Here is a 13872-nt window from a genome sequence, read left to right on the forward strand (position 1 = left end):
CCCTCAAAAGGTGCAGAAGGTAGTTGAGTGGCCCACACCCCAAAACATCTCAGTTTGTCAGTTTTTTTGGTACTTCGTATAAATGTTTTGTGGAAAACTTTGGCACAGTGGCAAAACCACTCCATGAACTCACCAAGAAATATGCACGTTTTACTGGTGCCAGCGACTGGGGGATCAGAGCAGTCCTCTCCCAGCTGCAAGGGGGTGAGGAGACAGGGCTAGCCTGTGGGAGCATGCACCTGTCAGCCACAGAGCAGAGCTATTGCACCACCAAATGAGAGCTCCTGGCAGCAGTTGTGTTCACCTCCCACTTCAGACAGTACCTGCTGGGGAGGCCATTCACCATCTGCACTGACCTCACTAACCAGCGTCAGCACAAGGGAGTGCAGTGCGACCTGGCTAACAGTCCACCAGAAGCCAGCCCCACAGAGCAACCTGGATGGATGAAGGTATGGGCCAGCCACTGTGGGCTGACATAGCAGCCTGCAGCCCTGACACCAAAGCCTACTGGATACAGTGGAAAAGACTGTACGAGAAAGATAGAGTTGTAGTGAAGAAATTCTACTGCACTGAAGGAAAGGTGTTCTACCCACAGATCTTGCTGCCTCGTGCTTATCGTAACCCAGTGATGGAGCAGATGCACGATTGACCGGTTGGGGGCCACTTTGGCATCGAGAGGACTCTTGCTCGCCTCAAAACCAGGTACTTTTGGTATAATATGAAAGACAATGTCACCTTGTGTTGCCGCACCTGCACCAGCTGTGCCGCTAAAGCACGCCCCAAGAAAACCCCTCGAGCTGCCATGGGCACAGTGCGAGTCGGTGCCCCCATGGAAAGGATTGCTTTTGACTTGATGGGACCTTTTAATGAGACGGAGAAGCATGACTGCATGACTTATCCAGTTCCAAACGAGCAAGCATCCATGGGGCTGAAATGATCACTTCTGAGTGGGTGTGTAGGTATGGAGCCCCCCAGTGCCTACACAGTGACCAGGGCACCAACTTCGACTTCAGTAGTGTTCCAGGGAATGTGCGAGTTGCTTGGAATTGACAAGACACAAACCACTCCATTTCACCCACAGGCTGATGCCCAAGTGGAGCGCTTTAATGCCACCTTACAGAAAATGCTGGCTTCCACTGCTGAACTGTGCTACTGGGATTGGGATTTGATGGTTCCATATGCAGTAATGGTTTATCGTGCAACCAAGCACAGCTCCACCTTCTGGGAAAATCAACTGAGCGAGCCAAACTACAGTACGATGAAAACATCTGCCAAATCCAATACAAAGTCATTGATGCAGTGATCAAAAATTGTAAGAGAGTGAAAAACAAAGTAAGGAAGTTCCTACCATCCTATGAGGGCCCCTACTTTGTTGTTGGCCTGCTGGACAACCTGGTCTACAGGAACAGACTAAGGTGGTTCATCACGACAAACTCAAGCCCTACTACTCCACGGCTGCACTGGACAACAGCTGGGTCTTCCAAGATGCCGGGGGCCTGGGCAGCAGTGGTGGGTTCCCCCCCCCTGCCAGATTCCAGCTGTTGGTAGACGGTATCTGAATGCCTTACTATTCCTTCATTCAACGGGGTTGCCTGGACTACTAGAAGCTAGTTACCAGCTAATAACGAGCCAAGATATATCAGGATAAACAAACAGCGTGCTTCTTACTACGGTTCGGGGCTGGCAAGCTGAGGAAGGTAACACTACTTTTTCGATGTTCTTGTTTTTTATCTTTGAAATTATATACACATTTTAATTTGGTTTTACATGCAAAAACAATCACTTAAAATCCAGGTTGCCTCTTCAACCTTCATATGTGATGTTAACATGGTCATGAGCCCTTACCTGAATAATCTCTTCCACATCATGTTGCTCATCACAGTCACATGGCAGTTATACGTGTAGAGAGACGTTTAAATTAATTATATGTAATGTATTTTTTGTCAGAACAAATGCACTATCAGACTCAAAACACAGAGTTATTAACCGTAAACAGCTGGAATAATCCAGTTACGGAGCTGTTCATTGACTTGCTTGACATTCTATTGTCAGTCCAAAAGAGTATGGCATTGAGGTCTGAATATGTGTGCTCACACAAATTTTATAAACGTGTACATATATACTTTTGCTCATTTGTTCAGGTCCAGCCTTGAGCCTTAACCTTGGAGATGTAGCTCTGGACCTGGAGTTCAGCCTGCTAATCAATAGCAAATCAGCCCAAAGGAAGGGACAGAAGAAGGATAGAAAAGGACAACAAAAGCATGCCCTACTCTCTCGATTTCACCCAGCTGCATCTTTCTCCTCTCACCTTGCTCCATCGACCCCTGGCCCCACGCACACTCTGAGTGTCCCTGTGTAAACAGAAAGCTACTTGTTATTCTCCATTGCTTAACTGTGTGAGTGTGTTTGCAGTCTGCTGCCCTTCAACCATTCATTACAAAAACAGCCTGGTCGGAAAGCTTTAAAAAAAATCACAACATGAGCTCATGCTGCATTTTGCTTTTCACATCACACAAGCTGAGAAACTGAAACGGAAACAGCATTGTTTACTCTCAAGCGTTACATGTTTTCAAAACTGCATTCAGCAGATTGCATAGATTTGAGGAGCTGCTTACAATATCCTTTTGAAATTCAAAAGTGTACTTAGCAAGCACATAACTTCTCGCATTGCTGTGTAAATCAGAAAGTGGAATGATGTGGCAGACCAGCTAAGCAAGGACACCATTTAATTTCAATGAATGTCACAGCTCTTCAGTATAATATATACTCCAAGAGAAAAGATGGAGTACGTGGATGGACAATAACATAAAAAATAGATAAATAAAAAGGAATAAAGATGCTAAAGTACAACAATCCAGCAGTATAACTTGGTGCAAAAGGCTGAATGATAGCGAGCAGCACCTCTATACAGCAAGGACAGCAGCCCTCACATTGTTGCCTTCGCTGCTGAATAAGTGATGCATGACAAATGAAATGTTGAGGGGTTAAAGGGGCTCTGTGGTGCTTCGGTATTGTGCTGGAAGCCGGCCATTAGTTTATGTTTCTAAACTCGCCGCTAAACTGGCTACTGCAGGAGGTTTTTTTTGCTATGGTTACGGTGGCGTATGAAGATGCCGCAGCCAGTAGTTCTTTCAAATTATGCTACATTTTTGTTTTTTTGACTGTCGTTTTTTCTGCTTCATTGCTGTAGCACGTGCTGCCCATGGCAGAAATGCTGTCATCATCATTGGAGAAGAAAGCAGGTGTTTTGCATTAAGAGCAGCGGACTTTGAGACCTTCATGGCTCACAGCGCTTTCGACCATCCAACCTGACTGTTTGGACCATCCCAGGGAGGAAGAGAGTCGGAATATAAACCATGCTAATCCAGTTTGGTTTAAGGCTGCTCCTGGCTAACATATGGTCACAGGAAAAGGAAATGGACAAAATGGGACTCTGGCTGGCAAAACAATGTGAAATCAGACACTGTTGTGCCCACAGAGACCTGTCTCCACCACATTATCTTGGATCAAGCTGTTGATGGGCATACCAGACCACAGTGGGACGAGGAGAGGTGGACTAACATCGATGCTTGGTGCTCACACAGGACAGTATTTAACTGATGTCCAACTTTGATATGAAAATGCTGACCGGATTATCATCACCATCTTGTTGCTGCTGCTTACATTCACCCTGATGCAGATTCAAAAGACGCACTACGTGTTTATGTAATTTTTGTATATTAATAACTGTATATATGTTCTGTAATTTGTGTAGCATGAAGGAGTTCACAAACATTTAATTTCATTATGCAACCCTGTGTTGTATAATAACAAATAAATTACCTTGTACCTTGTCATGTGACCAAGATGACTGCTTCTGCTTTTCCCTGGTCAGTCTCCCTGCAGTCCTCCAAAAATTGCAGTGCCATCTAAAATATAGTGCCATCCACTTAAAATGAGCCATTGCTGATAGTAAAGTAATGTTTGACTTGCATTTTCTTTTCTTTTTTAAATTCCTGTCAAATTAGTGATTTTGATCAAGGGCATTGTTAGGGTCTTGGGACCATAAGGTGATCAGCAACAGAGTAGTTTTTTCATTGAGCCTACTTTGAAATATATATTTTTGAAAAGTATTTCTGGTGACCATAATTGGAAAAGATGTCGAAAACAAGCAAAAAGCTGACAGAGGAGTTAGGAGAGATTAAAAATCCCTCAGTTTTATGTCTGAGGAGGTCCGCAAAGTGGTTAAATAGCAAGTTGACCTGATGGGTCTAATGTAAGAGGTTTGTGAGCTGAGGGCCACAATCAACTAAAGGGATCAGAGGATCGAGCTACTGGAACAAAGGATTGACAGCTTGGAACAGTACTCTCATGCTCATTATCTTATCATCGCTGGGCTGGATACCAAACATCGCAGCTATGCCAGGGCTGCAGCCAGTGACCAGCAAGGTGAGGATGCACCACTTGAGGAATTGCACACACTAAAGGAGCAAGTCGTTCCATTCCTGAGCAGCAATAACATTTACCTAGAGAGACAGCTAATTTCAGTCTGTCACACACTTCCACGTGAGGATAATAAAACCTAGCCAATGATTGTTGTCCAGTTTGCCAGTTGAAAGCTTAAGGGCACTGGGATGTATGTCAATAGGAAGTCAATGTATGTCAAGAAAACTGCTTAAAAAGCTAGGAATGGCCCATTCTCAGAAAGCAAAACAAGATTGAAGCAACATGGACAAAGAATAGCAAAGTGTCTATAAGGTTAAATGGACCACCTGAGCAAGCTATGGTGGTTGTGGTATGAAATTTGACAAATCTGGAACAAGTGACATTGGTTACAGTCTGGTCGGGTCACGGCATGTTGGACAAGGAATGGAAAAATGTTGAGTGTCAATATTGATGAAGGTTCTCAGTCATCCAGGTCATGGTAATTCTAAGTGCTGTATCGTAGGCAACTGGACTTGTTTGATTTTCTTTGAGATGTTTCACCTCTCATCCAAGAGGCTTCTTCAGTTCAGTTGAATTTTAGTACTTTAACATTGTTTTGGTTATGTTGGGTTGGGTTTTGGTTTTGGTTGGGGAACAGAGTCAGAATATTGTTTGCATAGTACATTTCTTCAAATTCTATTTCTAGACCTTTTTTCCCCTTTATAATGATAACTGAGAATAATGATTTTTCTGAGATTGAAAATTAATAAGTTGAGTTAACTGTACCAACAATATACATACATATATATATATATATATATATATATATATATATATATATATATATATATATATATATACATATATATATATATATAACAAATTAACAGAAGAATGAAAACACAAGCCTTTACAATAACAAAACATCACTAAGAACAACTTGAGCTTGCAATAAAAAATAAAATAAAATTCAAAACTCACCAACAGGTAGCTCCTAAAAATAAAGGGTAAATCAAGTAATATTGCTTGCTGTAATGTTAGTATTTCACAGCAAAGTAACCCTATTCTGAGTCGTCATCATCCTCTTTAGTTTTGGTGCTCTTGCGCTGCAGGTTTTCATGTAAAAAGATTGTCCACATGCGCTGGATGCAGACTTGCACGCTGCCACGTGATTGTGTTCCCGGCCAGAGAGAACACCCTTTCACTGGGGGTGCTGGTGGCTGGAACAGCCAAGTAGCGGTAAGCCAGTTTGGCTAATCGAGGAAAGTCGGCCTGGTTGCGGGCCCACCACTGCAGTGGATTCCCCATCGTTGGGAGTTGAGGGGTTGCGTAATACGCACGGAGTTCGGCAGCTGGAGTTGAGTGAGCCTCTTTGCGCCCGCTCTCAAAGTGAGCTCCAAAAAGCTGCTCAAAATCATTTTCCAGTCTCGATTTCTTCATCACCGGCTCAGCTTCATCGTCAGCAGCTTGGACGTCATCTTCATCATTTTCAACTGCATGGAAAATCAATAACGCTCAGTTTCACACAGCCACATTACAGATATGATTTCAATATCAGCTCAAGCTGTAACCTAATGAAATAAGTTATCATAACAAAATAACAATATTTTCACGGGACAAATGAATTAATAGTCTGTTCTGGCCTTGACCTAACGTTACCTGTAGCAGTAGCTGTAGCAGGCGTCTGAGGTCGGAGTCTGGGGGCTGGTCTCTCATCCTGCAGCAGCTGATGCAGGTGGTTGCAAGCGTGATCTCTTACGCGTTCTGGAAGGAACTGGAGATGTTTGAAGCGGGGGTCTAACAGACAGGCGACTACTGGGATTGACTCAGCGAGGCCATCAGACTCCAGTTTGAAGCGAGTGACCAGCTGTTCTCGCACAGTCTTCTTGAAGGAGCGGATCGCACCCATGTCTGATTCTTGGACACAGAGGGTGGTGTTGATCACGTTGCACATCACTGGATAGATGAAAGACAGACCAACATGCAACCCGCCACACATCACCTTCGTAGCTTTTGCCAGGGGAGATAACACAGCAATCAGCTGTTCTATCAGCTCCCAGTGTGACGCGCGCATCTCAAGTGACTTTTTTACACTCAGCTTTGTGACTGTTTCATCCGCTAGGACAGATTGGACAGGGATCCTCTGCTCATGCAGCCGCTCCAGCATGATGAAAGTGGAATTCCACCGGACCGCACAGTCATTTTGGAGTTTCTTTGGTTTAATGCGCAACTGAGACTGCTTGTTCTTCAGAGTGCAAGTTGCCACAGATGAGTGACGGAAGTGACCAACCACACGTCTTGCTGCATCGATAGCCTTGGTGATTTCAGGTAGGATTAAACCTGTCTTGATTGCCAGCTGTAGAGTGTGCCCAGTACACCCTATGTCTTTTGGAGACTGCTCGCACAGCTCCAACGCCAGGTTCATGGCTGCGGCGTTATCGTGCACCGTACAAAACACCTCTAGGCCCCACGCTTTAATGACGGCAGACAAACGATCGGCAATGTTGACAGCCGTGTGTCGCTCTGTCATGGCAGAGGTAGTCAGGACTCTGGCTTTCAGCTCCCACTCCTTTGTGATGTAATGAGCGGTTACTGTGATGTACGGTTCCATGGTTGGAGATATCCACAGGTCAGTTGTTAGTGACACACTCCTGCCTCGCATCTCCTCCTTTATGCTCTCTCGCAGGGCCTCACATTGCAGCCTCACAGAGTGTGGTGTGGCTCGGGACTGTGTAGTCTGGTTCAAAAAAATTTAGGATTTCTTTGAAGCCTTCGCCTTGTACTGCAGCCAAAGGTCTCACATCTTAAACAATAAAATTAACGAGCAGATCTGTGATCTGTGACTATGATGATTGGTTAAGTCAAGGACTACGTGTCAGCGTAAGCCAATCAGAGGCAGAGATTGCATTAAGTACACAAGCGCACAGAGAGAGACAAAAAAAAAAAACACGACTTGTCGACCACTCTCAGGGGTCGTCGACTTGCGCCACTGACGTCGACGCGTCGACAAATCGGCTTTTCTGTTAATGCCCTAATATATATATATATAACATATATATATATATATATATATATATATATATATATATATATATATATATATATATATATACACATGTACATGTACATATATATGTGTGTGTATATATATATATATATATACACACACATGTACATGTACATATATATGTGTGTGTGTATATATATATATACATATATATATATTATTGGTCGGACTCGATTAAAAAAATTAATCTAATTAATTAGAGGCTTTGTAATTAATTAATCTCAATTAATCGGATATCAATATTTGACATGAGAAGCAACATTTTTCAATTTAAATGAATTTTGGTATATGACTGAATCAATGAATAGACACATAAATGAGCTTAAACAACAAAATTGTGTTTATTTTCATCACTGAGTGTTAACATAAAGTGCAATATGAATAAAGAATATTATGATTGCATTGTTCACAAGGCACAAACCAGTGCGTTTGTTAATTTGTCAGTCGTGGACTTACTCATTTTGGCTCTGAACCCTGTCATCTTGTCGAGTGTGGATTGGCGACACTGCCTGCTTGAACTAGGAGCGTTGTCTGTGCTAGCTGCAACATGTTTGGCACTGAGGTGGTAGCAGAGGCTGGAAGTGCTCCGGTGATAGGCAAGTTCTTTCTTGCAAAATTTGTACACAACTGTGCTTTTATCCAGGTTTCCACCCGGTAGTTTTTTAAAACTAAAATTTCCGCCCACTGAACCCAGCAACGACTTCTCATCGGCTTCTATTTCTCGTGTTGTGTCCTGTGCATCAGTATTATGGGTTTGCCAGGAACTCGTGCAACGAGCAACATTCCGCGCTGTTTGGAGTGCAAAAATAAATTGCGATTAAATGCGTTATTTTTTTGTCGCGCTAAAGTCCCAGCCCTAATATATATATATATATACAATATATATTTTTATATATACAAACAAAGATTTAAGACATCTGAAATACTTTGAAAAAATAGAATAGAGAAAAATAAAGTATAGAGTATATTTTTATTTTTCAATCACCCTTGTATACAATTGACATCATAGGCTATGTATTCTTTTCTTGTACTAGGCTAAGATTTTTTTCATTTTGTTGTATGAGCTGCAAAAATAATAATTTTTCAATGTGATGTATATGAACAATTAATGTAACTCTTGAAAGTTGATAAATAAAGATTAAAAAAAAAACATCAGATGGCAGTGCGTGGTTGCCTGTTGTAGCATTACATTTTTTCGATTCAATTCAAGTCAAAGGGGCTTGCCAAAGCATAAAAGTAAAATTTATACATATATTTGGACAGTCCACGATTACAGCAATATAAACATTGACAAATATGCTATGCTGCAACTGATAACATGCACTGCTCTCCAAATTATTTATTATTAGCAAGGGTAATCATAATCTTAAAATTATTTAACAAAGTTCCGCTTTTCCTGCATTTCTATATGTGGTTTGTCCAAGTCATGTTGCCATACCTAGCTGACCAAGATGGCAGACGAACTTGCGCATGCGCTTCCTACATCAGGCAACGACTCACATCAGGCAGTGACAGTAGGGTTGAAGACAGCATGCATGTGAGGTAAACGGACAAAGGAAAGGTAATGAAAAGAACGACTATAATACACCCACAGTTTTTAATGTAGCACAAATCAGCAGATGACAACCTGCACACACAGAAGCTGGATGGATAGAAAAAATGCCGTCCCTGCGGAGCTGAAAGACATCCCAGCTGGATAGCTTTCCCATCAATGCAGCTTCAATCCCTCTTTTATTCACACATCCTAAGAATGAACTACTACTACTAAATATAGGGGTGAGCTTCAGAGCCGGAGTCTCAGGGGCTCTGGAAGAGTCTTATTTGATAATTTGACCTCATTTTATGGATCCTATATGAATCAGTTTTAGTGGAATTACAAACAGAGGCATCCAGTGAAACGGCTGGACTGCGTGTGTGTGAGGAGGGGTAGCAGGGTATACACTGTACATGTACACACATATATGTGTGTATATATATATATATATATATATATATATATATATATATATATATATATATATATATATATATATATACATATATATATATATTTGTGTGTGCATGTGTGTGTGCGTGTGTGTGCAAATGTGTGAGTGTCAAAGTCCTCACCGCTGTGTCAGCTTCAACCGAGCAAGAAAAAGTGGAGCGGATCCCAGTGGTGAGACTATTAGCGCCTGTGAATTATAAAACTATTAACCAGAATGTAGCTCCCAATTAAAAGATGATTCAATATCAAGATCTGATGGCTGAATTTTGATTAAGCAGAGACCCCATTAGGAGCGAAGGGAGATGGACGGCGGTCGGCGACTGGGCCCCTGCTTAAGAGGCACTGGACTAATACAGATTTGTCTCTTTTTGGGCAAATTAAGGTTAATTACTTTAAATAACATGGCTCGGAGCAAATGGGGGAAGAGATGTGTTTTAATTCTCTGGACAGTCGGAGGGCAGGTGGAGAAGGTGGACCTGCTTGTCTGCTGGAGGATATTGTCGGGCAAGGGTGAGTAGGCACACACATACACATACACACACACACACACACGCACACACACACATTTGTTTTACTATATTTAAATGGACTTTCCATTGACTGAGTTCATTCCTTCAATCCTTTAAAACCTAATTTAAGCTTAATCCTTATTCTAACCCAAAACTGAGCATTATCCCTTAAGTTACTTTAACCACAATTTCCACTCTTAACCCAATGCTTATGCCGATCTTAATTTTTTTATCCATTCTAATCCTACTGTAGGATTTGTTTTTGGGTCTAAAAAGATTCATCTTAAAAGGGGCACTATGTAGTTTTGGTGAAGAAATTAAAAGTCTGAATTTTAATATTTACAATATTACTGAGGTAATAATACATACTCAGAAATATTTATTTTTTCCATCAGTGAATAAACAAGCTGTTCTCAGAGGAAAATAAGGTCCCCAAAAACAGTTTGAAGCTAGAAAAGTGGCAGGATCCGCCACATGTAAACAAAGCAAAACAGTATAAATTGTGTTGTCCTTTAAGGTCACTTTGTCTATTCAGTTTATTCAGTCATGAAAACAAAGAGAGCTTGTTTATTTAGTTTGTTTAGGCAGAAAAAAAAAATCAGTCAATTAAAATCCTCCCCTAAACTACATAGTGCACCTTTAAGACCTCCTAAAAGCCCCTACAATATTCAAAGGGGACTTCAGATATTTTTAAATGTCGAGTTCAATGTAAATAATTCATACTTACGATTTTGGAATCGCTCCAGTAGATCTCCTCAGCTGGCAGCCACGACAGTTGCAATGACTGTAAATGCTATGCCCACTCAAAGTGATTGTGCTTTTGTGACAAGTAATTGACAACATTACAGGAACAATTCCTACAGAGAGAGACCTTATTGTTAAATAATAAGGTTTTTTTTCAAGGTAAAGTCTCACTTTGAAATCTCGCGAGGTGTGTTGTTACAGCTGTTGCTTCATCTAGATTGTCAAAATCAGTTAAATAGTCAGCCATGACTTTGGAACTAAATTCTTGCTGGCAGGTCCCCTAAACTCCTCCAAACCCCTCTATCCAGCTCTTTCCATCATCGTCTTCATGTAACAACTCATGTCTTGCCAGGGATTATGTTGAAGCCATTGCAGCCTTGTCGTGGCTGCCAGCTGAGGTGATCTACTGGACCGATACCAAAGCTTTTGGCAAGTATGAATCATTTATACACCAAAACATGTAAATATAGGGCCAAGGTTTTAAAATAAATTGTAAATTCATTAATTTCTCTTTATTGGGACTAAAGGTATTGTGAGCTAGTTTGTTCTTTGGATGGCAACATATTTATGACTCATCGGCCAAAGGGGCAGATAAATGAACAAATCCACCTGCCAAGAATATTTTTTAACGGCCAAAATGCATATTGAGTATGACTTTAATGTTTAAATTATTAAAAAATGCTGCAGTAAAACAAGGTGAAAATTAGGGTAGAGGTACTTGGGGACCCATTCTACGAAAACATAATTGAGTTGACAGAGTAAACCTTTGTTTTTCAAGAAAGAAAAAAATAGAAACTTTCCCATTTCAATAATAATAATAATAATAATAATAATAATAAAAATACGTTTATAACATATAGCGCTTTTCAAAAAAATTCTCACAAAGATGACATAAAATCACATATGCACAGTAACAGGGAATAACTTTAAGAGGAATCACACCAACAATTAGAATGTACATTTAGCAGACACTTTTGTCCAAAGCGACTTACAGTAATTCATACACTGATGGCGCGGCTGCCGTGCAAGGTGCCAACCAGCTTTTGGGGTTCAGTGTCTTGCCCAAGGACACTTCAAGTGCAGACGAGGGGAATTGAACCAGCGACCTTCTGATAACAAGACGCTGGCTCTACCCCTGAGCCACAGTAGAATGGCACTCAGTAGAGTGCATACCTCCACCAAGGTCAATTTCTTTAATCAGGATCCATGCATTATTCCCTGAGATATTAACAAAAATGTAAAAAAAACAAACAAACAAAAAAACACCCTATCTCACAATGTTAAAGCGACATTTTGTAACTTTATTATCTTAAAATATGGTACAGTGTCTTGTAATAGGGTGAATGGCGATAGGGGAGCCACTCTGCACCCTTATCACTTGTTTCTGCATTATGAAACTTCAGTGAGAGGGCAGGATCGCAGAGTTACATAAATGTTTAAGATTCAAGAAACTTTTTTGTCTATCACATCACGAAAATGACATTTGGTTAGGGCTCAAACAACATTTGAAAACACCACACCCATGAGACTCACATAAAATCACACCACAGTTTAAAGCATGTGTGTAAAGCTACATTAAAATAGTAGCATCTATTTTGCCTTGCTTAAAATGCATATTGCAGGAGGAATAAAATAGTTCTTGTAAGTTCTCTTCAGGCCAGAGGTACTCTGAAACGGCTGCCTGAAGAGAGCAGCTGAAACGACTGGTGAGAGAGATGTGAAGGTTCCTCCGTCATGCAAACTGCTTTTCTTTCTACTGCATGACTGTAAAGTTCTGAAAGTTGGATTTGAGTGGTGCCAGTGATCTTAGCTGCATGTCTGATGAATCTGGTGAGTTTTTTTCTTGCTTTTATCAGTGAGAAAGTCGTACCAGGATGCAATATTAAATGTGAGGACTGATTTAATGAGTGACCAGTATACTGTTGTTAAAATGTCCTGTCTGATGTTAAAACTTTTCAGCCTCCTCAGGAGAAACATGTGCTGTTGGGCCTTTTTGTAGACCCTCTCTGTATGTTGTGTGAAGGACAGGTGGTGGGCCACCACAGTGCTCAGTGCTTAGGTCCCTAAAGACACTGACCTGTACATCGACCTGCCCCTCCAGTTTGAGCAGTCCAGGGAGAGGGTGGGGGGTGTCAGGTACCCGGTACCCCGCGCAGCACAGCTCCTTGGTTTTAGAGATGTTTAGTTCCAGTGAGCTCTTCTGGAACCAGAGGGTCATGGTTACCACATATGTCGACAAGGAGTGCTCATCTGTCAAACAGGCCACCAAGGCCATGTCATCCGCATATTTAAGTAGTGTCAGTTTGTTGCTTTTGCAGGTTATTTCATTTGTCTATCTGGAGAAGAGGATGGGTGACAAGACACAGCCCTGTGGGACCCCAGTATTGAAAACAATGTTTCTGGATTTAAAACCATTAACTTTAGCATGTTTGGGTCTGTCCTTCAAAAAATCTATAAAACCAGTGTTGTGTTGACTTGTAGTCCATCTAGGCAGTGCAGAAGTGTGTTTGCGTTTACTGTATTAAAAGCAGATGAGAAATCCATAAATAATAACATGAGTTTGGAGAGTCAAGGTGCCTTGTAATTGTGTCCAGGAGGGTTAGGCTGGCGGTCTCAACTCCCCATTTCGCCTTGTAGGTGAACTGTACCTGGTCCAAGCTCTCGCCCACCATGGTGCTAAGCTCCTCAGCAGCCACCCACTCCATGCACTTACAGAGGATGGAAGTGAGTGCCACAGGTCTGAAATCATTCATGGCTTTGGCATGAGGCTTTTTGGGAACAGGGATAATGATTGTCTCCTTCCATGCCCTGGGGACAAAGCTGGATGCCAGGAACAGCTGGAAAAACTGAGCCACCACATGGCCCAGCTGGGCCGCAATTTCCCTCAGTACACGGCCCTTTTACCCATCCAGTCCAGGGGCTTTCCTTCATTGTAGCTTAGAGAGGATGGAGACAACATTCCGTTTCTCCACACTGATTGGTGCAGGGGCATAGCTGGTGTTGATTGGGGTCCAATCCTCTGTAGTGTCAGTGCTGTTGAACCTGGCATGGAAGGTGTTGAGCTGCTCTGCGAAGGAGGCAGGGTCTGGGAACTATATCTCAGCTGGTGCCTGTGCTCTGCCCATCGTGGTGTTGAGATTCCGCCATGCCTCCCTCACATA

At 41.8% G+C, this 13872-nt stretch overlaps 1 protein-coding gene across 1 annotated transcript; it reads right to left on the reverse strand.

The window, feature by feature from the left end:
* Positions 1 to 5520: 5520 nt before the first annotated feature.
* Positions 5521 to 13464, reverse strand: LOC141020460 (E3 SUMO-protein ligase ZBED1-like). The gene is made up of 4 exons (XM_073495551.1): positions 13360 to 13464; positions 12789 to 12911; positions 6064 to 7141; positions 5521 to 5897 (listed from the first exon to the last, which is right to left on the reverse strand). Exons 1-4 carry the CDS (start codon positions 13462 to 13464, stop codon positions 5521 to 5523), a joined length of 1683 nt encoding a protein of 560 aa, XP_073351652.1.
* Between the last annotated feature and the right edge of the window lie 408 nt (positions 13465 to 13872).

Source organism: Pagrus major, chromosome 2, assembly GCF_040436345.1.
Source record: "Pagrus major chromosome 2, Pma_NU_1.0".
Taxonomy (NCBI): Eukaryota; Metazoa; Chordata; class Actinopteri; order Spariformes; family Sparidae; genus Pagrus; species Pagrus major.

Coding starts and splice junctions, on each gene's coding strand:
- LOC141020460 (XM_073495551.1), bottom strand. CDS start 13,464: ATGAATGATTTCAGACCTGTGGCACTCACTTCCATCCTCTGTAAGTGC. Junction 12,912..13,359: donor TGGGCGAGAGCTTGGACCAG/GTACAGTTCACC, acceptor CTCTGGTTCCAG/AAGAGCTCACTGGAACTAAA. Junction 7,142..12,788: donor AGGGGCAGGTCGATGTACAG/GTCAGTGTCTTT, acceptor TTTTTGAACCAG/ACTACACAGTCCCGAGCCAC.